Source organism: Vidua macroura, chromosome Z (genome assembly GCF_024509145.1).
Source record: "Vidua macroura isolate BioBank_ID:100142 chromosome Z, ASM2450914v1, whole genome shotgun sequence".
Lineage (NCBI taxonomy): Eukaryota > Metazoa > Chordata > Aves > Passeriformes > Viduidae > Vidua > Vidua macroura.
Genome location: NC_071611.1, coordinates 346,358 through 368,273, shown reverse-complemented (window position 1 = coordinate 368,273; position 21,916 = coordinate 346,358). Strand labels below are relative to the sequence as shown.

General features: G+C 51.1%; 2 protein-coding genes and 2 long non-coding RNA genes across 8 annotated transcripts in view; 2 read left to right on the top strand and 2 right to left on the bottom strand.

Annotated features, from left to right (window-relative positions):
- Positions 1 to 948: 948 nt before the first annotated feature.
- Positions 949 to 12,919, bottom strand: FECH (ferrochelatase). Of its 3 annotated transcripts, XM_054004316.1 has the most exons (11): positions 12,852 to 12,919; positions 9,298 to 9,403; positions 8,116 to 8,235; positions 7,617 to 7,765; positions 4,651 to 4,785; positions 4,259 to 4,365; positions 3,037 to 3,135; positions 2,819 to 2,926; positions 2,325 to 2,489; positions 1,853 to 1,912; positions 949 to 1,597 (listed from the first exon to the last, which is right to left on the bottom strand). In XM_054004316.1, the coding sequence occupies exons 1-11, from the start codon at positions 12,898 to 12,900 to the stop codon at positions 1,463 to 1,465; spliced, it is 1,233 nt and encodes a 410-aa protein (XP_053860291.1). In that variant the 5' UTR covers positions 12,901 to 12,919; the 3' UTR covers positions 949 to 1,462. The 3 variants fall into 3 exon arrangements, with proteins under 3 accessions (XP_053860291.1, XP_053860293.1, XP_053860292.1); XM_054004318.1 differs by lacking the exon at positions 9,298 to 9,403 and having other exon boundaries at positions 12,852 to 12,894; XM_054004317.1 differs by lacking the exon at positions 12,852 to 12,919 and having other exon boundaries at positions 9,315 to 9,397.
- Positions 12,584 to 19,413, top strand: LOC128822572 (uncharacterized). 2 transcript variants are annotated; one of them, XR_008441496.1, is made up of 3 exons: positions 12,584 to 12,648; positions 13,833 to 13,959; positions 19,328 to 19,413. It is a non-coding gene; the product is annotated as an uncharacterized LOC128822572 (long non-coding RNA). The 2 variants fall into 2 exon arrangements; XR_008441495.1 differs by lacking the exon at positions 12,584 to 12,648 and adding an exon at positions 12,935 to 13,110.
- NARS1 (asparaginyl-tRNA synthetase 1) lies at positions 14,536 to 21,912 on the bottom strand. 2 transcript variants are annotated; one of them, XM_054004315.1, is made up of 15 exons: positions 21,799 to 21,912; positions 21,094 to 21,173; positions 20,842 to 20,907; positions 20,643 to 20,735; positions 20,379 to 20,468; positions 20,146 to 20,224; positions 19,737 to 19,807; positions 19,378 to 19,464; positions 18,277 to 18,498; positions 17,977 to 18,176; positions 17,677 to 17,812; positions 16,959 to 17,072; positions 16,384 to 16,515; positions 16,061 to 16,192; positions 14,536 to 15,914 (listed from the first exon to the last, which is right to left on the bottom strand). In XM_054004315.1, the coding sequence occupies exons 1-15, from the start codon at positions 21,839 to 21,841 to the stop codon at positions 15,783 to 15,785; spliced, it is 1,677 nt and encodes a 558-aa protein (XP_053860290.1). In that variant the 5' UTR covers positions 21,842 to 21,912; the 3' UTR covers positions 14,536 to 15,782. The 2 variants fall into 2 exon arrangements, with proteins under 2 accessions (XP_053860290.1, XP_053860289.1); XM_054004314.1 differs by having other exon boundaries at positions 21,094 to 21,176; positions 21,799 to 21,911.
- LOC128822571 (uncharacterized) overlaps positions 19,402 to 21,916 on the top strand; it is a 29,312-nt gene continuing 26,797 nt past the window's right edge. Inside the window, exon 1 of the long non-coding RNA XR_008441494.1 lies at positions 19,402 to 19,490. This is a non-coding gene — a long non-coding RNA (uncharacterized LOC128822571). The remainder of the gene's footprint in view (positions 19,491 to 21,916) is intronic.

Here is a 21,916-nt window from a genome sequence, read left to right as displayed (position 1 = left end):
TCCGTTCCTTAGTATCCCATCCTTAACTCCAACAACAAAACAGAACGAGACAAACCCCTGATACACCACAAGAGGCCTCTTCTCTCTTTAAACACCCTGTTCTCGGAAGACCAGAGGTCCAAACTGCTCCTGCCTCACGGTTACCTGAGCAGGTCAGCCTGGCTGAGCAGCACGGCATCTGCTTCTCAGCCACCAGCAGTTCCCAGGAGCCAGCCTGCAGTGCACAGGTGCTGGCATTTCAGTGCTAAGGACATCAAGTAAACGTGTGCCCAAGGAGGTGCCAGCGGGGCTGCCACACGTAGGGCTCAGTGCCACTGTCACAGCTTTGCTCCCGCCCCGCCGGGCAGGAGGGGACCCTGTGCCTCCGGGGGCACACCCAGTGCCAGGGCCCTGCCCAGCACGGCCCTGCTGGGGGCTGGCAGCCTTTCAGGAGAGCCCAGCACAGGGCTGCCTGTTCTCAGGCGTCTGCAATGTGAAACTCTAAATGACTCCTGACTGATCATCTCCGTCTAAGTAACAGCAATTAAGCCAGATCAATCCTACCTATGGCACTCCATAGGTATCCCACAAAACCACAGTACTGTGGCACAGTAGAAAGCACAGAGTGGATCTATAAACCTCCTGGAGAACAAGCCTGACTTCCTAAATTTACTTCACCAAACAGAAAAAACCCTTTTTAAACAAAAATATAAGAATTTAAAAAGCCATCCTGCTTAACCAATAAGCCAACATGTTTCCACACATGCTTCTGCTAGACTTGAAACAGGCAGTTTCAATGGAGCAAATTCTCCAGCATCATTCAAGCAGGGTAATTCCTTTCAATTTACGCTCTTTAAATACTTTCCTGCAGATAATGAACATTTTTTTCCTAGAAAATGTAAACAAGTTTTGTGCGTTCTACTATCCCAGCTAAGCTTTCACAGGAAGTTTCTGGCAGGAGAAAACCAAACCAAAACAAAGCCTTATCTTTATGCTCTAAAAAAAAAAAAAATATTATATATACACACACCTTATTAAAAAGCATTAGAAGTAACTTGGTCTCCAAAGTCTCCAAGCCAGCTGCAAAGTCCCTCTCAGAACAGACAACAGACTGTGCTGGTCAGAGTGCACCTTAAGCAAAACCAAAATAAGTGTATCTTCGACCTGGCAAGTTCATGAACTTGTGACCACCCTGCATACAAGTAAATCCCTGCATAGAAATAGAAGCTAATTGTAAAAAAGCTGTGTAGGGTTTTCAGCGCGTCCTGCTGGGCTCACGCCACGGATGACACGAGATCTCACACCTGACAGGATAAATGCCCTTATTTCCCTACTTCCTACAACTCCTCTCAAACGAAGAAAAGATGAGAAGAGCTGCCCCGAAGGCAGGTTCTGCGTGCTGTGACGGGACACGGCAGCACTGAGCCCCCAGCCCGGGGGCTGCTGGCCCGTCCTGCCCGGGGCAGCGTCCCGCCCGCCCGGCTCACAGGGCCTGGCTGCTGAAGAACGCCTTGGTCTCCCTGCACACGGGGTTGACGCAGAGCGGGCAGCACAGGGTCAGCTGGCGGGAGCACACCTCGTTGGACTGCAGGTGGGAGCACACCAGGTCTGCCAGGGCCTGCAGGGAGGGTGGGAAAGGTCAGAGGGAGCAAATCCAGCTGTGCAATCCCCCCACCCCAGCCTGCACCCTGGGTCCCCTTCTCACAAAACCACGGACTGCGGTACAGTGAACCCCTCTGTGCTGGGCAGATTAGGTACAAGGGGTTCCGTTTCTGCTCTTAAACTCCAAATACCTTAAAGCTACCTGAAAACATCCCCACTCGGCAGGAAACACAACTGCAAACCTTTACAGCCACTGCAACACAGCAGATACCTTGGAGAACAGTGGATTTCCATTGAGAGACTCCGCTCTTCTGATGTTTTCAACTCCACACTGAATCAAAAATAAGGAGGGAAAAGTTAAACCTGTCAATCTGATCCTTTACCGGGTAGCCTTCAAAATCTTCCCACTTCATTCAGAAGCCGCCCCAAAATGACAGGATTAAATGCAGTAACATGGTTTTCAGTACAGCAAAAATTACTATGAGGCAACATTACATTTTGCTGCCAAAAATAATTAATTGTTTTTGAGCAATATTTGTAATGGTTTAAAGATCTAAATCTAGAAAGACAAACTCCCACTTGTTTTGTGGTTAAGCCAGTTCAGATTAATTTTTGATTTACAGGAAAATAAAGCTAATCCCAAATAATATTGCAAGAAGCAACTACAAGGCAAATTGCAAGCCAGGAGAAATAATTTCAGAGCAGCACTACCCAAACAGGGACCAAGCCCACAGAGCATTCACCTCGTTGGCTAAAACCTGGGCATACTCGATGTCCAGCTCATACAGTGTCTCAATGTGGTCACTCGTAAATGCTATTGGGACCAGCAACATGTTCTTCTTTCCTCGCTGGCACAGGCCTTTAATGGTCTCGTCTGTCTGGGGACCAAGCCAGGGCATTGGTCCAACCTGGAACAAAAAAGCAGAAATAAAGGAAAAACGCTCTTTAAATCATTCTTACAAAAAACACCCACATTTCCTTAGGCAGGATGACAGAGCAGTTATGGATGGGATAGAAATAGTTATTTTTATTTCCCTGCCTCTGGCTGTACTTCTCACTTTCTCCACTGAATGTTTAATGAAGACACACTTCCCACCATTACATCTCAAAGGAAAGAACCTGGGCTGGCCTGAACAAGACTGAAGAAAATAACCGAAAATGTAAGTAAAGCTATATTTTTTTCAGTCCAGTAAGACCCTGCACAGGCTTTACCTGCTCAGCTTCCCTGAGCACTTACCTTGGACTGCCACACAAGCCTGTAAGGGTTGGAGTAGTTGAGCTTCTCCATGACCCTCTGGACAGTAGCTCCCACTTCCTGAGGGTAGGGATCACCGCGGTTCACCACCTGCACCACAAACACAGCACACCTCTGGCATCAGTGAACACCAGGGAAGGACCAGATTTGCCTGGCCTTTCCACAGCTGTGTGCCCACACCCTGCCCCGAGGTAACTCACAGACATGGGCAGCGAGTGGGCTGAGAAGAGGATGACCACCTCTTTCCTTTTGTCTGGTGGGAACAGGTTCAGCTCCTTCTGGATGTTATCAGCAAAGCACTGCTCAGGGAAACAGAAACAAAGGCCTGAGTGGGGAACACTGGAGGCATCCCTGCTCTCAGTGATGCAGACAGGCAGCTCCCATGTCTGTGCTGCCTTAAGAACTCCCCAGTTCCCTCAGGGTGCACAACACTCAGGCAGTGTGTCCAGGGAGCATCACCAGCACAGGCAGTTCCACCCCGCCTGCCTCCAGCGCTTTTTTCACCTGTTCAGCACACCACAGAAACTGCAAACCCACACGAAAGGAGAAGCTCCCTGATAAAGACCAAAGAGCCATTTTCTCTGGAAAGAGAGCAGCGTGAAGGCTTCCCTTCAATTGCTCCTGCCACAGCCAGGAATTACTCTGCGCTGCCAGAGGGGAATCTGACAAACCAACATAATCTGTGTGTGTGCTGATCACAGATCTGCTCTGACAAACCAACACAATCTGTGTGTGTGCTGATCACAGATCTGCTCTGACAAACCAACACAATCTGTGTGTGTGCTGATCACAGATCTGCTCTGACAAACCAATGTAATCTCTGTGTGTGCTGATCACAGATCTGCTCTGACAAACCAACATAATCTGTGTGTGTGCTGATCACAGATCTGCTCTGACAAACCAACACAATCTGTGTGTGTGCTGATCACAGATCTGCTCTGACAAACCAACACAATCTGTGTGTGTGCTGATCACAGATCTGCTCTGACAAACCAATGTAATCTCTGTGTGTGCTGATCACAGATCTGCTCTGACAAACCAACGTAATCTGTGTGTGTGCTGATCACAGATCTGCTCTGACAAACCAACACAATCTGTGTGTGTGCTGATCACAGATCTGCTCTGAGCAGGAATTTGGATGAATGGCCTGTAGAGGTTCCTTCCAGCCACCACCATTAGGATAACATCACCGAGCTTTTAAAACAGGATGTGCACAGTGGTTGCTTTCACACATTATCTTGCCAAAGCATAGTGCATGAAATAACCCTCCTTCTCCTGTAATTTCAGACATGGGAGACAAGACTCATTTCATCACACAACTAAAATGCACCCTCAGATTGAAGCCTTCCTGTTACCCTTCCTCAGTATTATTTCTGTATTCTAAAAGAAAATATATAAACCTCAAAGCCTTCAGATCCACACCTGAATGAGAAGGGGATGTGTGGGCCATCGGTCAATTATGCTCCACTTCATCTTTGGCTTCTCCCCTTTCTGGTTATAGTAGCGATAAATGGCATTTAAACTGCTTCCTGAAACAGAGAGTGAACAACACAAGTTCAGCCAGGCCACCAGTAAGCTGTCAGATTGGAACAGCTTGGCAGCAAGCGATTATCATATTTTAAAATGCTACATAATTAAAACACAACCATAAATCAGAGCTGAGCCTCTCCAGTGGGAACAATTATATCCCAGATATATATATATATATATATATGTATATCTCACACAATGCACCAGTCTGATCAGAGCTCACATGATTTACCCACATGCACAGCCCCCTGCCCGCAGCACCTCTGCCCTGCCCAGGCGCTCACCTGTGGTGGAGCAGCTGTACTGGGGGTACTGGGTGAAGGCAATGGCCCTCTGGATGCCATCCCTCTCCATCTCCTCGATGGCCTCCTCCGTCAGCGGATGCACGTAGCGGAAGCCGATGTAGTACTTGTGAGGCGCTGCCAGCCCCAGCACCGGGACAGCAATTGCAGGAAAAGGTGAGAATTCGCAGGAACACGTCGTTATGTGTAAAACAGACAACAACAGGCAGGCTGAAACTGCTGAAATAAGCTTGCTGTTCATTTTCTGGCTGCTTTGGTAAAGCTCTGTCATGTAAGCCCTTTCTTTGGCCAAGCACATTTCTGGCCAATCACATTGGCTGTGATTAGAATTTAAAAGTGATTTATATTACGGTTTGCTTCTGCAGGAACACTACTGGCCTGCTTCTCCTGCATTTAGCAGAGGCGCAGTTCCCAGCCTGGACAGAGCCCCGGTGTCTCACCAGGCAAGTCCTGATTTTAAGGACATAAAAGTAAAAAAGTGTTGCTACGAGAAGCTAAATGAACACCCCGATGCCCTCACAGCCCACAGCTCCAGCTGCCCTCCCTGCCCAGCACACCTGCTCCGATGGCACCCAACCCCCAAGGGGCTGTCTGGGGCAGCAGAGCAGTGAATCAGGGACATGTGCTCTCCCATCCTGATTTTGGAGGGCTTTTATAAAAAGCTTCATGGCTTTAACACCTTATTTTGGCAATGATTAGCAATATGATTCTCTCTGAGGACATCTCAGGTTCCTCCGTTTTTTATCTCTAATCTTTTGGGTGTCAGCTTTGGGAGCATGGCTTGGTTAGGGGATGGGAAGCAGGCAGGGGAGGTTTGCTGTTTTGTTTTTTATAAGTGGAAGACAGAGGTTCTTAGGAGAACAAAAGCAAAGTTTCTTTTTCAGCGTTTCCGGGTCAGTGGCTCTGAAATAACATTTAGCAGGTTTCTGAAGGAAGCAGATGTCCCATGCTTGGGCTCCACTCCATACATTTATGCAGGACTCAGAAAACAGGTTTAGTCAGCCCCAGTTCTCTTCAGGAGGCAGGAGAGCTCCCAGCTGGGAGCAGCAGCAAATAACGACCCAACTTCAGGAGCCCTTGAGCCAGTAACCTCATTAACATCTTTGAATAGCATTAAAGACAAAAGTCTGACTAACCCGGGCGGGGACTGTAGGAGTTTAACCTGGGAAAGGACACGGCCAGCCTGGAAGCAATACCCTCGCAGTGTCACGTTTTGTTCAGGACCATGGGCAGCAAAGAGAGGCGCTGGTGTCTGTACACAGGCTGTTTAAATAATAGTGACTTCCTGTCCTGATCTTGGCTTGGACACAGTCACTTCCCCTCCCAGTAGCTGGTACAGAGCTGTGTCTGGATTTAGGATGAGAGCATTGCTGCTGACACACCGAGGTTTCACTTGCTGCTCACCCCAGATCAAGGCAAAATGACCCTAGAAGTATTTCTTTTTGCCACATTTCACATGGCGCCAGCACTTCCTGCCAGTTGCTCATTCAGAGGGCTCAGCACTTTCAAAGTGCTACCTGTGAGCACCCCATATTCCCAAATGCTGTCTGCAAGCACATCCAACACATCCAAGCCGTTCTGAAAGAACACAGTGCTCTGCACGGTCACTTGGGATGCTGAAGGAAATGGTTGGCAGTGCTCAGCGCATTCTATTGTTAAACTGCAGCTGCTGTCAAGTACAAAAGAAGCCTCCAAAGGACTTATCAGGTGGGAGAGGTGCCCAGAGAAGGGTGTGACTGCAGAGAGTGGTCACCAAACAAAAGCAAGTGGGAGCAGGACACTGGGAAGAGCAGATAAACCTTCCAAGCCTTATCTGCAGAACCCGCTGCAAGGCTGACCCTTCAGGGCTCCTGCTCCAAGAGCACTCCTGCCTCGGATGACACAGCAGGCCTCAGGCTCTGACTGTACCTGCAGGGACCGCAGCTCGAACTAAGCTAGGGAGTCACATCTGTGCAGAAAGGACTGAACATCACCTGAGTGAAGGCACCAGTGACACACCACATTCTGAATGGATGAAATAAATTTGGTTCTAGCCTTCCAAGAACAGTGCTTTTAACCTTCCACACCCTTTTAGCAGTCCTTTTCCTCTAGCCCTTTTCTAGCCAAGCCTGAGGCAGGTGCCACGAAGAGCTACAAAACAGCCCTGCATGGAAGGACATTGACAGAAGCATCCGCACCCGTTTCCCACCACAGTCACGCTACCAGGCAGAGTGGCACAGGCTATCCCACACCAGTTAGCACTCCCTGCTGGGAGGGATTCTGCGACGCAGAGACGGGGGAAGGAGGCTGTATTCATGTTTGAAGTTTTCTCACCACGAAGGGCTGGCAGAGAGAGCATCTCCTTCCACGCCAGCCAAACTGCCCAGCCTTATCTCCCGCTGTGTCCCCGGGTGGGGCTCGCTGCTATCGCTCAGCCGTGCCCTGCACTGCTCATCTACAAAGCCTTGGCTTTTCTCTAGTTGTCCTCCTTTCAGCCCTGAAGCAGCTGCTGAGAACACCACTCTGAACACCCTCCCATACCCGCCTTAGTGGTTCACATGAAATACATTCCCCTTTCTTCCCCTCTAAGCCTCAGCCACTTGACTTCAGTGCAGGCTTCCTCAGGCTCAAGCAGGGCTTACAGGGCAAGGCACGATGCCTGGCAGTGCCACACACCAAGGGACACTCCTGGCACCTCCCTTTGGACACCTGAAAATAACAAACTTGTTCTACCACAGCCATCTTCCCATGATCACAGGAGAGACAGAGGTGGCTCCCCGAGCCCAGCCTTCGATAACAACCTTACAACGAATGGAATCCCTTCTGCACTATCTTCGCCATGACTTCCCAGCAGGGAGGAAATCCACACCACCCCACAAGGAAAACCAAGAAGCCAAAGCTGCTTTGCAAGCAAACGGTTCCAAGACAGCGAGCAGAAGCGGCCCGTGGGGGGCTGAGCAGAGCAGTACCAGTGCGAGGAGACATGCTGTCCAGCAGCTTCACCATGCCCTCTCCCTGCACCGCTGTCCACTTCTTGATGGGGGAGCCCCCGCCGATCCTGCTGTACTGCTCCTGGATCTTCGGGGTGCGGCGCTTGGCAATGAGCGGAGCCAATTTACTGGAGCATTGGAGAGGGACGTGTTAGCAGCTCTGCCCAAACCACCCCCCTCCCCAGAGCTCTGCTGCAGCAAGTTTTCCCTGGCAATCTCCGCAAATTACAGCAAAGCGGCGTGGTTTGTTTGATGCTCCATTGCTCCACCCTTCCCCACACCTCAGCCTGCAGTTAAAAGAGAACAGCCATGGCACGCCTAATCCAGAGGGTTCCAGCACTGTCCCTCGCACTGACTGCTCCCAGGGTGAAGCAGCCTTAGGGAGTGCTGCTCTCCACAGGAGTAAATATCCGAGCCTACAGCTCGGACAGCAACATCCGACACTGCCTGTACCACAGGAGATCCCAGTGCTCCTCACTTTTGAACTGGAAGGGTCATCAGATCTCTGTCCAGGAAGAGACGCAGCAGGAAATCGTGGACGTCATCCAGCCGCTCCGGGCCTCCCATGTTCAACATCAAGATTCCTGTTTTAGGTTTCCTAGGGAAGCAAGAGATATTTCAAATCCTAGTGACCCACTGCTTTTATTTTTATTATGATGACAAAGCAACCGGTTCATCCTCCCACATTTGCCTTTGCAAAGGCAGCTCCTATCCCAAGGCTCCTCCTGCTTATGTAAACACTTCCGCCAGGAACAGGAATGGCCAGACACAAGTAGCTACATGACCTTTGCTTTTTTAAAAAGTAACCACTTTGTAACACAAACTTTAGGTGGAGACACACTAAGAAGGCTGTCTGGCAGCTGCTGGCTCTAAGGGAGGTTATGAAACAGGATCTCAGCTGCTCAATCAAACCAAACCAAGCAGCAGCTTCCCTGGAAAGCAGATGAGCCACTCAACAAGTCTGTCTTCACTGTGGGGACACATCTCATCTCCTGCAGCAGTGACAGCAGCAAGAAGCCCTTCTACAGACAAATTCATTGCAGGGCCAGTTGTGTTTGGGTTGGGTTGTTCCAGAATGGATTTCCTATCCGGGTGCAGGTCTGGCACACTGTTGTAAGGATAACGTCCCACATGGCACAGCAGCACAGATGGTGGTATCAGCATTTACAGAATGGCTGCTGATCACAGCTCTCACCCAATTTCCCCATGGAACTGTTTCCCTTGCCCAAGGGAGCCCACAGACCAGGACCTCACTTCCCAGCAGATGGCTCAGGTTGCACAGGGAGTTTTGCCCTTTTGTTAAAGCCAAAGTCTTACAACAGGGCACTGAGAGGAGCCCAGGCCTGCCTCAATGTTTCGGGACCTCAGCTTCCATTCCCTTTCTGCTGGAGCGTGTATCAGAAGGCTGCTGAATGAAACCCAGGGAGCAGGAACCAGAACTTCAAACAATAATGATAATGAATGTCCTTGCATTGCTCCTGCAGTGCCTCAGGCCTTACGCGGGCCCCGGGCTCGGAGCTGTGCAGGAACACGGCCGTCCTAGGCCGCAGAACACGAGGCCGGGGGAGTGCAGGCACCAGATACACAATCACACAGAGGCAGAGCGGACCCAGCCCCGTGGCTGCTATCGGGGACAGGCACGGCCCCGGCGCACACCCACCGCTCCTGGGGCTGGACCTGCGGCTTGGCGCTCTCCGTCACCGCGGCGGCCGTGGCCTGGCCTCTCCATCGCAGCGGCACCCGCAGCTGGCCGCGGCTCCTCAGCACTGCGGAGAGAGACGGCAGACTGCTCACCTGCGGCCTGCAGGGACACAACAGCTGATCCCCACAGCCCCAAAAAACAAACCCTGCAGGGACACAACAGCTGATCCCCACAGCCCCGCAAAAACCCTGAGGGGACACAACAGCTGATCCCCACAGCCCCACAGAAACCCTGAGGGGACACAACAGCTGATCCCCACAGCCCCACAGAAACCCTGAGGGGACACAACAGCTGATCCCCACAGCCCCAAAAAACAAACCCTGAGGGGACACAACAGCTGATCCCCACAGCCCCAAAAAACAAACCCTGAGGGGACACAACAGCTGATCCCCACAGCCCCGCAAAAACCCTGAGGGGACACAACAGCTGATCCCCACAGCCCCGCAAAAACAAACCCTGAGGGGACACAACAGCTGATCCCCACAGCCCCAAAAAACAAACCCTGAGGGGACACAACAGCTGATCTCCACAGCCCCAAAAAACAAACCCTGAGGGGACACAACAGCTGATCCCCACAGCCCCGCAAAAACCCTGAGGGGACACAACAGCTGATCCCCATGGCCCCGCAAACAAACCCTGAGGGGACACAACAGCTGATCCCCACAGCCCCAAAAAACAAACCCTGAGGGGACACAACAGCTGATCCCCACAGCCCCGCAAAAACAAACCCTGAGGGGACACAACAGCTGATCCCCACAGCCCCAAAAAACAAACCCTGAGGGGACACACCAGCTGATCCCCACAGCCCTGCAAAAACCATGAGGGGACACAACAGCTGATCCCCACAGCCCCGCAAAAACAAACCCTGAGGGGACACAACAGCTGATCCCCACAGCCCCGCAAAAACAAACCCTGAGGGGACACAACAGCTGATCCCCATGGCCCCGCAAACAAACCCTGAGGGGACACAACAGCTGATCCCCACAGCCCCAAAAAACAAACCCTGCAGGGACACAACTGCTGATCCCCACAGCCCCACAAACAAACCCGCTGGCAGCACGGCCAGCTCGGCGTTTTCTCACTCCGGCTCCAGGGGCTGGAATCAAAGCAAATCAGGAAATCACAATCTTCTGCCTTTCTTTGAACACTCTGTACTTACAGCTCTGCAGGTGCCAGGCAGCAACCAAAACCCAAACCAAAGCCTTGCACATCTGTGAGTTCCAATCACAACTCCAAAATAACTGGTGACAACTGAGCAGCAATAAGGGGCTGACCCTGAGGAATAAGTGCCAGACTGTGTCACTCCTCATGGGTCAGACACACCTGGGCTAACCCCAGACAAGGGCAGGATTTCCACACCATGTCTACAATGTAGGTTAGACATCTGCTCCTGTTTGAACACCGAGCAGCAACTCCAGAATCCATTTCCCTGGAGATCTGGGCCACCTTCTTTCTCACTACCCAGCCAGTGATGCTATTAATCTGGATTTCAGCATCACACAAACCCCAGGATGTTACAAGTCTGCCACATCCACTTCCCTCTGCAGCTCTCCTGAAGCCCCTTCAGCCACTGGAAAGGGCTCTAAGCTCTCCCTGGATCCTTCACTTCTCCAGGCTAAACACCCCCAGCTCTCCCAGGCTGGCTCCAGAGCAGAGGGGCTCCAGCCCTGGAGCATCTCCGTGGCCTTCTCTGGACTCACTCCAGCATCTCCACATCCTTATGTCAGGGGCCCTGCAGCTGAACACAATTAGATTACCCTAAGGTTCCTTCCAACCCATTCCATACAATTCCATGCTGGTTATAGCCTGCCTTTTCCAAGGCACACTTCATTCTCCTCAGGAGTTCATCATCATTACATGGTATTCTTATAGTGCAAAAATAGTGTGAATTTCTCATGGTGGAAAAAAAAAAAGGTTAAATTCTGCATCCCTGTCTCTCCAGCAATTGTTCAGTGTGACATTTCCCCTGTCAGACCACAGGAGCTCAGCAGCAATTGAGCCCCAACAGCACAGAGCTCCTCAGCAGCCAACCCACCCGCTGGGAAGAGCATCTTACAGCTCACAGTTCTCTAATAACCTGAACAGATTCTGAACAGCCTCAAAACCTGCTGAAATCAATGGCAACGAAACGCATCCTGCAAATCCAGCCTCTTACTCGGGATTACGAGTGCGCAGCTGTGGATGCCTGCATCTGCACTGATACAAAAGGCTGCAAACTAAAGAACTTCAAGCATCGCTGACACTGGAAAGGTCCTTTTCAAATAATCCCTTTTTACTTCCAGTTCTTGGGTTATTACTTTCTGAGGTGCTGGCACTATATGCCAACTACAGAGAACAATAAAAAGGGAAGTTTCAATGGATGCACTGATACTTCTGCACTGTGAGAACTTTTGTTCTTGGCCCAGAGAGTGGCTGGGCACTGAGCAGGCTGCCCAGGGAATGGTCACAGCCCCAAGGCTGCCAGAGCTCCTGGAGCACTTGGACAACACTCTCAGGCACAGGGTGGGATTGCTGGGGTGTCCTGTGCAGGGCCAGGAGCTGATCAATGACCAGGAGTCCCTTCCAACTCAGGACATTCTGCAACTGTCTGACTTAGGGTGAGGTTTATGCACGTTTCCACCTGCATCATGAAGGACACAGTGCAGAATGAGACGTGCAACGAGGATGGTCCCAGCTAGATGGAGCATTGGTAAAAGTGTTCTCTCATATGTTTTAGAAGTGTCACTACAGTATCAAACTCTAAAGCGAGTACTGGGGTAGGTAAGCTCACAGGTGCCTCTGGGCAGGGACAGAGCGAGCGCTGCACGGCCAGGGCTGAGCGGCGGGAGGGCAGCGGTGACCCTGCCCTGCGCCCGGGCCCACAGCTCCCGCCGCACCTGCAGCGAACCGCGACACCGGCAGCATCTCTACACAAACACCTTCAAACAGGAGAGCGGCTCCTTTCAAACGAGCACGCAGGGTCCGGACACAGCCGCACAGAGAAGCAGCAGGAGCTGCAGCAGGGTCCGGACACAGCCGCACAGAGAAGCAGCAGGAGCTGCAGCAGGGTACGGACACAGCCGCACAGAGAAGCAGAGCTGCAGCAGGGTACGGACACAGCCGCACAGAGAAGCAGCGGCCGGGCTGGCAGGAGCTGCAGCAGGGTCCGGACACAGCCGCACAGCGAAGCAGCGGCCGGGCTGGGCCGGCAGCAGCAAAGGGCGCGCTCGCCCCGGCCGGACAGAGCCCTGCGGGTGGGCGCGGAGACCCCGCGCCCGCAGCCCCCCTCAGCGCAGCGGCGGGAAGCCGCCATCACCGTGCGCAGCCCCGGTAAGCCCGTCGGCCGCTCGGCCCCACGGCCCCGGCGCCGTCAGCGTTATGAAAGGCGCCTCTCGGGCGTTGTGTAACGCGGTGCCGGCGGCGCCGCCGCCGCGCTCACGCCCGCGCGGTCCCCGCGGTGTCCGGTCAGCCCTCGGGCCCCCCGCCGCCCCCCGGCCCCGTTCCCGCCATCGCGGCGGCGCCCTCACACTCACGGTGACGCCCGGCGGCGACGGCGGCAGCAGCCATCTTGGCCGCCCGCATTCCCTCAGACAGCCCTGCCGCCGCCCCCCGCCTTACACCGCCCCCGGCACCGCCCCGGCACCGCCCCGGTACCCGCTCGGCAGAGGGGGCGGGCCGGGGAGAGCAGGCGGCGGGCCGGGGCCGGGTGTCCCGCAAGTGGCGCTGCCCTGGCTCCCCTCCGTAGCCCCTGTGGAATGAACATTCCTACGGAATGAAGGCGAGTGATCCCCGGTACGAAGTGACGCTCTAAATTGCAAAACGTTTTAAAACTGCAAAATCTTCTAGAAAGAGATTTAAAATGTTATTGTAAAAAATGCTGGTGCAGGAGCACGGAACTCACCTGGTAACCTCCATTCCCGGTAGAAATTCAGGCTCTGGAATTCAGGCATTGGAGACGGTTGTTCAGGGAGGTGGCGGAGTCACCATCCCTGGAGGTGTTTCAAAGACATCTGGATCTGGCACTGGGTGATGCGGTTTAGTGGTTTAGGAATTCCAGAGGTAGTGCTACGTTGGTGGTTGCACTTGATGATTCTATGATAATGATACTGCAATTTAAATACAAAGGAACAAACACCACAGCACTTACCCTGTACTTGTGGGTGGCTTGCATCCCACGTCTCAGCAGGCCAAGGGCAGAGCCAGCTCTCGGTGCCAAAGGCTGGCAGCACCGTGTTCTCCTCAAAAGTGCCTTACAAAGTGGGGCCAGGCATAATTTAACACAGATAAATATAAAATAGTGTATGTAAGGAGTGGTAATTTAATCAAAGCTAAAGGATAGTCATCCCAAAGCTGCCAGGGACATGGCTGAAAGGTCCTGAAACCAGAGCTGGCAGCCCAGTTTACCAGTTCCTAATCCAATTACCAATCTGACTGTCTGAAAACACTGTGAAAGAAAATGAAAGTGAGGATGAGGAGACCCAAGTTCTGATTATACATTTTCTTCTCTTCTGCAGGCTTGTTTTCCCTTTCCAATAAAAATAAATGCAGGTTCTCTTGTGTTCCAAGCAGCTGCAGCATCTTTCCCAGATCCCACCCCACCTCTCTGCACCAGCTGCCGAGGGAACTGCACAGCAGTCTCTGGTAAGTTCCACAGCATCTTTCATCCCTCACCTTTTAAGCTCCTTATCTGATCTGCCTCTTCCATGAGCACTTCTTAAGTCCCCAGCCCTCCCTCTAGCAGCTCCCCTGATAAGGAGGCCCTTAACCTTTACAAAGCAGCTCAGCCCTGTCAGGTTTAAGGACTGAGAACTCATCCCACACAAGGGGTGTTTTTCTAGAAGCATCTTTTCCTGACACTTCTCCCTCCCCATCACTTCAGGCACTAAAAGGAAAGTATTTTGGAAAGTCTTTACCTGGTGCCAGAAGTCCAGGCTGCTCCCCCCAGCACTGCTGCTTCGGCAACCTCAGTCAGCACCACATTGATTCTCTCCAGCACATTTCACTGGGCAGCTAAGGTGGTCCCTCCAAATTAGAAAAATTCATGCTTTTAAGTTAATTAGTGAGGATTTTGTTTAGAAAGGGAAAAAAAAACTCATGCCAGTTCTTGGGATACGTTTACTGCACTTGAAATTTCCCTTTTCCTGGGTTTTTGTCCACACTATATCAAACAGCAAGCTCCACAGACTCAGTAAAAGGAACAGACATTAATGTCAAGTATTGTCTTGCACACCAGCTTCTGCTGCCGTAATTTATTGGTTGCTGATTTAGACCAGTTTATATAACATGCAAGATGAAGAAAACCAATCACTTATTACAAAAACGTGGGTATCCACAGCTCAACAATTCCAGGAGTGAATGGCAAATCCAGCTCAAGTCTCAGTGCAGGTGGCAAATGATGCACCTACCTTTACTTTTCTCTCTGTTAAAGGAATTGCTTTATGACTAGAAACGATACCAATGACTCAACACATGAAGTATTTCATTATTCCTATTTGGTAAGTTCATTACAGCCAGGGAAGCTGCTCAGCTGCAGTAGCACAAGGGACAGGGAGCTGCTCTATGAACACACCTCAGCGTGACACGGGAAAGCACTGCTGGGACTACAGTCTGAAAACCCAATGTGTTTCAGTCACTGTTCCTCCGGGTCTCAGGCGCTCATTTCTGGTTGCAAACAGGGAGCAAAAGGCACCACAACCCCCCGTGCCCAGGAGCCATCAGACACGTCCAGCTGGGTGTGCATGGACCCACGGCAGTGCTCCATCCACAGCTCTTGGGAAAGGGAGCAAAGCCTGCCTCGCCAGCCTCAGCCTCAGCACTGCTGAGCAATAAATAATCTGCAAAAAACCCCAAAGCCCCAGACCCAACCCGCCTCTCTCACAGTGGAGTTCTGTGCACCGTACTACACACCCTGCTACTGAATCAACTCAGAGAACCCCCATTAAAGTCAGCAGGAACTAAAAACGTGCAGTGCTCAAGATACTTATTCCCATTTTTACCCTTTGTTCATGCCTCTCCGTAACATTCTCACAGGGCACTCTTAGGGAATTTCATGAGCTTGAACTCCTGACTTCCCCAACAAGAAACCCCAAGAGAAAAGAGATTAAAATTAAAGCAAATTTTAAAATAAAATGATCAAATGCCCAGCATATTTTAAGTCACAGAAATTAAAAGCAGTAGTGTATCTTGTTTTCGAAATGCCAACTTATCAGGATCTTTGTTTTGTGATGACTCAAGAGCATAAATGCACCTAAACAATTTTTCTAAGGCTTTTTCCAGTTAATTACTAGTATTTTGTTTTAAAAAAGAAGTTTTGGTTTGTTTCCTTTTCACATCCTAAAGTGGTATTTGAATCAGCAACAGGTTGCAGGAAGTCTTGTTGTCAGACAGGCTGTAGTACAGCAGCGTGTATCATTCTTTCCCAAGCATCAGCTGCTCAGTTTTCCAGGAATTTTTCCCAAGGACGGCTAAGGTTTGCAGCGCTGGACAAAGCGTGGATAGAGACAGACATCTCGGATGTGGTGTCTGTTCAGAATCCAGGTCAGGAACCGCTCCAATCCCAAACCATATCCTCCATGAGGGCACGTACCATATTTTCTCTGTGAAACCCAGGGAGGAGATATTACACATTTTCTAGTAATTTGTAGTTGCAGTAATACCACCAGAAACAAAAGCAGCCGAGCCCTCTACGAGGGGAGAAGCCCCAACTCCCGTCTGAGCCCAGCAGCACGGGTGCTGTACTGACCTGATCCGTGTACCAGTAGTAGGGCGTGGGATCGATGCCCTCTCTCTTGTAGCCCTCGAGCAGCTCCTCGCTGTCCCAAGTGCGCATGGAACCGCCGACGATCTCGCCCACGTTGGGCATCAGCACGTCCACCTGCAGTGCACCACAGCACGGCCCACTTACAGCAACGCCGCCGCAGAGGGGAGCGGGCACGGCCCGAGACAGCCGTGCCAAGGCACCCGGGACAAAGCCTGGCAAGGATTCTCCAGGGAGTTTCCTGGAGCACTCACGCCCTCCCAACGTCCCCACTGCTCCAAGCTACCCCAGCGGGTAAAATGACTCACAGACTCGGTGAGGCGCGAGTCGTCGCTGCAGCGCTGCATGTAGAAAGACTTGATCTCTGCAGGGAACCGGCACAGCAGGATGGGCTCGTTAATGGTGTCTGTCATCAGCCTCTCGGGAGCTTCGGGAATGTCCTACGGTTAGAGCAGGCTTTAGTCATACTCAGTGCCAAAACTATGCCCATACCCAAGTCCCATGTGAAGCGGGCATGAAATGGGACAGTTTCACACTGCACACGTACACACTTTCATCCTAATGTACCTAAATTCTTAAAACAAACTTATTTTAGAAGAAATAAAAACCCACATGTCAGGGGGAAAAAAAAATCGTTCCATTAAAATCTAAGTCTCCCCAATAGATGAGACAGAAAACCGAGGGAAAAAAAAATCCTGGCTATGCTGTCAAGTTCTCCTGAGCTCCTTTAAACAAGTGTCTCACATGCTGGAGAAGTGTGGTCAGGGAATTGATGACAGGTGACAACACAGGTATTTATCCCAATGTTAAAGGACATCAGGTCAAATCACAACCCACAGCTGCATTCCTACATGACATTACTCCAGCTCCCAGCGGGACACACCTCCCCAAACTCATAGTAAGTGCCATCTTCCTTCTTCACATCATGCTCCTTCAGCCACTCGATGGCTTCAGCATAGTTCATGCGTCGGAAGGGACGTTTGGGGGGCTGGAAATCCTGTGGATAAATGCAAAGACAGGTGGAGGAGCACCATTTTAAAAGGGGTACTTTTCTAGCTGATCAGCACGTCCATGACCTTTCCCAGCTCACATATCATCAAATTATCACTTAAATGAACAAATTAAGCTCAGTACTACTAAGCTGGACCCAAACATAACCATCTCAAGCCCAGTAAATCTCACAGATCACCTGGGAGGAAAGATAAGGAAGTATTTCCAGAACTTTAGGGCTCCATGTCCCAGGGGAGGAACTGAAACACCACTTGTTTCATCACTCCCTCATGCTCCACCAGCAAGCACCAGCCGGTCGATATCCGATCTCTGGGATGGAGGGTTTTATTCCACTGGCACAGCACACACTTCCATAAATCCTGGCACACTGTTGGCTTCTGGAGCACACTAGCAGGGAATATCTTCCCCACAGTTCCCTGCTTTGGTCTTTACCAGCCTTGCAGTTTTTTCATTCTTATTATGTTTAATATTCTTCTTGCCATTACAAATAGTTAGTAAGCTCACTGCCATGCCCTGCATGTCCCAAAGGAACGTGCTGAGTAGGCAAGGCTTAAGATCCTATTTTCTTGGCTATTCCCATTGCTGCCTACCGGGTTGAGGTCGTACAGTAAGCTCGCTGCAGGTGATTTCAAGACTCTGTCTACAACATCACACACCAAGTTCTCCAGACGGTCCAACAAATCCTCAAAGCTTATAAAAGGACATTCAGCTTCAATGTGAGTGTACCTGAAACAAAGCCACACCATTGAACACAAGCAACAGGTTTTTGGCTATGAAACAAACTCATCTAAAAAACCCACAACCCAAACACACACATTTGACCCCCTTTTACTCCCACACTGTAAAGGAAATCAAACTGTTTAAAAAGAAATAAGGACAATGGCCCATACTCTGCCAAGTGCCGGCGGGTCCTGGACTGCTCAGCCCTGTAGGACTGAGCAATACAGAAGACATCTCCCAGAGCTGGCAGGCAGGTCTCCAGGTAGAGCTGGGATGATTGGGTCAGGTATGCCTCTTCACCAAAGTAATCCAGCTTGAACAGGGTGGAGCCTCCCTCCACCTGCGTCTGCACTAAGGTTGGTGGTGTGACCTGTAAGAGAACAGGGCTGTCACTGCTTGACTGAAGAACTGAGGACATGGATGAGTCGGCACTAGAGCAGTCACCTGCTGACCAGGGAACACACACTTACTTCATAGTATCCGTTGGCAAAGAAGTGATCCCTGAAGGCCTGCACGACCATGGAGCGCACCTTGAAGATTTTGGACATGTTCTCACCTCGAATCATCATGTGCCTGTTGTTGAGCTGCACATCCACCTCTGAGTCCTCGTTGAGCAGATTGTCAGCCCCTCCTGCCGGGGCCAGGCCGATGAGCTCCCAGTAATCACAGCTCAGCTCGTGGCCTCCTGGAGCCTGCCAATGGGAGAGAAACAAACACTGGGGAAAAAGTCCACTGCTTGCCCCTTAGATGTCTTTTCACAAGGGCTTGGAGTGATGGAACAAGGGGGACTGGCTTCCCATGGACTGAGGGCACGGGAGATGGGATATTAGGAATTCTTCCCTGTGAGGGTGGTGAGGCCCTGGCACAGGTTGCCCCAAGAAGCTGTGGCTGTCTCACTCCTGGAAGTGTCCAAGGCCAGGCTGGATGGGCCCTGGAGCAATCTGGGATAGTGGGAGGTGTCCTTGCCCGTGGCAGGGGGGGCACTGGATGAGCTGCAAGGCCCTTCCAACCCAGTCTGTGACTGAGTTCTGCTCTCACTAGCTCCCCCGTGTGGGTCACAGCCGCCCTCCACCCCGACAAATGGCATTTGTAGTTCAACCGGCAGGCTGAACTAAAACCATTTCAGTTCACTGTCATTTTCTGCGTACAAATGCAGATTTTAAAAGGCTAACCCACAGATTTTTACCAAAATGTTATAGTGGAGGCTCACATTACCTAACCTTGGGTCGATCCTACAAACACACCACAGTAAAAGAGATGTGAAAAAATTCTTAGCCTCACAAAATATAAAAACTGAATAAACCTGTTAAGGAAAATGAAGCCACGCCATTTATTTAATACAGCCCTCCATGTTATAGTCTAGGAGTTGTCTATCAGTGGAAAATGGCTTCAGGCAGAAGAAGAACAGTCACACAGTACACCTGTCTCACACTGGACAGCACAGTTTTGTTCTTTCTCTAGCCCTAATTCCCTCCAAAATAATCCAATGATTCCTCCCACCTGTGCTTGTGCCTCCCTCAGGACACAAATGACCCACGAGGGAGGAGGAGAAGCCAGAGGAGCTCCTGTACCTGCTTGCCCTGGGGCAGGAGGTTCAGCGTGCCATACACCACCACGCTGCTCTCCGTGGACAGCACCAGCCCGTTGTAGCACTGGCACTGCAGCGAGACAGACAAAGGCACAGGTGAGCGAGTTTCCATTCCTATCTTTCCTGGCATCCACTGGAGTCACAGATTAGCACACAGTCACTGCTAAACAGCTCTCGCACTGGCAAACTGCAGTGGCAGGACACACAATTTAACAGGAACAGTAGGCTGAGGAGTAGGCTGAGACAGTAGGCTGAGGAGAACTTAACAACATCTAAATAGGAGAACACCAGATAAGGTATGAACTCTTCAATTCACAACAGAACACAATCATCACAACTTACCAGCTCATCAGAAAGGACACACTGAAGAAACCCTGTGCCATCTCTCAAGACAATAAACATCAGATTTTTCCCTAGTTAAAAAGAAAAGGAAATTGGTTTCACTATGAGCAGGTGCTGGTTAGCTCCTCATTTGGCAGGACTAGCTTAAAACACAGAAGTTGAGGAAATTCTGCAGGACTAGCCTTCAAACTGAAAATCCCATAGGATTTGAACAAAGAAATGTCTGTATGTCCACACATTAGGGGGAACTGTCAGTGTTGCAGTGATCATTGAGATCAACCAAAGAAGGCTCCTAACTGGTTTAAAAATTTGAGACCAGGTGCTGTCAGACCCATTCTGTGTCCAAATTTTGAAGGCCACTGTACTTGTTCTATCTCCCTGCACAGGCTCAACAATGCTTGTGCTCTACCTTGCCTCCGTAGCCTGTGGATCCAGCCAAAAATCTTCACTCTCTGCCCTCTGTAAGCTTCCAGAGCATTGATCTTCACCTGTGAGGCAGGGAATAAAAGCCATTAAATAGGTTCATTACATGGTTCACCACCTCTTAGAGTTCATCCAGACCCCACCCCAGAGCAGCACAATCTCTGTGCTGACCAGATGCCCTAGCACAGACCATGTGCCAAGGCACAGGATCATACTCACACACGTGGGCTCTGGAAGACTGGGATCATTCTTGATAACAACCTTCTTGGCTTCCTCCAAGTTCTTCTCTCTTCTCAAGAGATCTTCTGCCTGGTTTGAAAAAAAATAACTTATTAAATAGCTGTAAGCAGGCCAGTTGTAAATAACATGTGAAACAACAGCACCAGTGAGGAACAACCTGCAGCTCTTTCAGAGGGGCAGGAATGATGATGATACTGTAATGTTTTTGGAAAACAAGAGTGCTCTGCTCCTTCTGCAACCTACCTCCTTCTTCTCCTTAGCTTCATTTTTCATCTGCTCCCTGTGCCATAGCTTTTTGACATTCTTCATCTGTGATTTGGAAATGATGGCCCATCTCTAAAGAATTCAAGGAGAGAGCAAAAGAGAGCAGATTACATTGTGTCCCTTCACACCAAGAAGCAGTAAATAATTCCCACTAGAAAACCCTTCAATGCCACAGCACCTCATTTTCTTTCTGGGAATCCACATAAATTGTAGGAAATGGCTCTTTTCCTGCTGTCATCAACGCCTAAAAAGGAGGGGGGGAAATAGCCAAAATGAACCAAAATCATCCTTATAGAGCCTGAGCAGGCACCTTGCTCCTGCTCAGGTTGCAAAAACAGGTATGAAACTCACATTTAAAAATACAAGGGCCATCACTTCCCCCAGAACACATTCCACACTGCCAAACAAAGCATGTGTTTTCCACACCTACCTTCAACACAGTCTTGAATGGTTTCTTTTGCGTCCCATCACCAGTGGAGTCATTGCCCTCTCGTTCAGACACATACAGCTCTTCTGGGATACATGACAAACACGGGCAATTACTCAAAAAAAAAAACATTATGAGAAGGAAACTGGACACGCACGGATATGTCCCTGCTCACTGCAGGGGGCTGGACAGGGTGATCTTTAAAGACCTCTTCCAACCCAACCCTTTCTATTATACCAAATCTTGATGGTTATCAGCAGTGATAACCCTTCGAAGGCACCAGCTGGTCATTCAGGATAAGAATTATTTCATATATTTCACTTAAAAAAATCCAAAATCAATCCATGCAGTGTGTTCGCTAAAATCTCAAGGGCTCCCGAGGTACCGAACCCTCGGGAGCCACCGGCTGCACATCGGGAACCAGAAGGAGCAGCCCTCCCGGGAACAGCTTTGAGCAGGTAAGAGGGAGACGGGGCCTGGGGAGCAGCCAGAGCAGCGCTCGCTCGGCCATGGCCGGAACCGCAATGAGAAGCGCAGCGATCCCCCCCGTGCTCGGGGAGGGCCCGGCGGGCCCGGCGCTGCGGCCGCTCCCGGTGCGCCCCCCCAGCCGCAGCACCGCCGGGTCCCCGGGGCACCGGCACGGGCGGGGGGTGCGAGGATGAGGGGATGGGGGGCCGGGGTGCGGGGGCCGGACCCCCGGGCTCTCACCGAGGGCCAGCGCCGCCGTCCTGCCCAGCACGTCCCCCGCCATGGCCGCGGCGCAGGAAGCGCATCACGGGCGGGCTGAGCCAACCCGCCGCCGCCTTGCGTCAGCCAGCCCGCCCTG

What these genes read in the sequence shown, in the direction of transcription:
- FECH (XM_054004316.1), bottom strand. Translation starts at nt 12,900, where the DNA reads ATGCGGGCGGCCAAGATGGCTGCTGCCGCCGTCGCCGCCGGGCGTCAC. An exon ending in CCCACTCGCTGCCCATGTCT is followed by an intron (nt 2,927 to 3,036) that starts GTGAGTTACCTC and finishes TTTGTGGTGCAG; the next exon opens with GTGGTGAACCGCGGTGATCC. An exon ending in GAAATCCACTGTTCTCCAAG is followed by an intron (nt 1,598 to 1,852) that starts GTATCTGCTGTG and finishes CCCTCCCTGCAG; the next exon opens with GCCCTGGCAGACCTGGTGTG.
- NARS1 (XM_054004314.1), bottom strand. Translation starts at nt 21,841, where the DNA reads ATGGCGGGGGACGTGCTGGGCAGGACGGCGGCGCTGGCCCTCG. An exon ending in AAGCTAAGGAGAAGAAGGAG is followed by an intron (nt 20,469 to 20,642) that starts GTAGGTTGCAGA and finishes TTTTCAAACCAG; the next exon opens with GCAGAAGATCTCTTGAGAAG. An exon ending in ACCCGCCGGCACTTGGCAGA is followed by an intron (nt 17,813 to 17,976) that starts GTATGGGCCATT and finishes GCTTTGTTTCAG; the next exon opens with GTACACTCACATTGAAGCTG.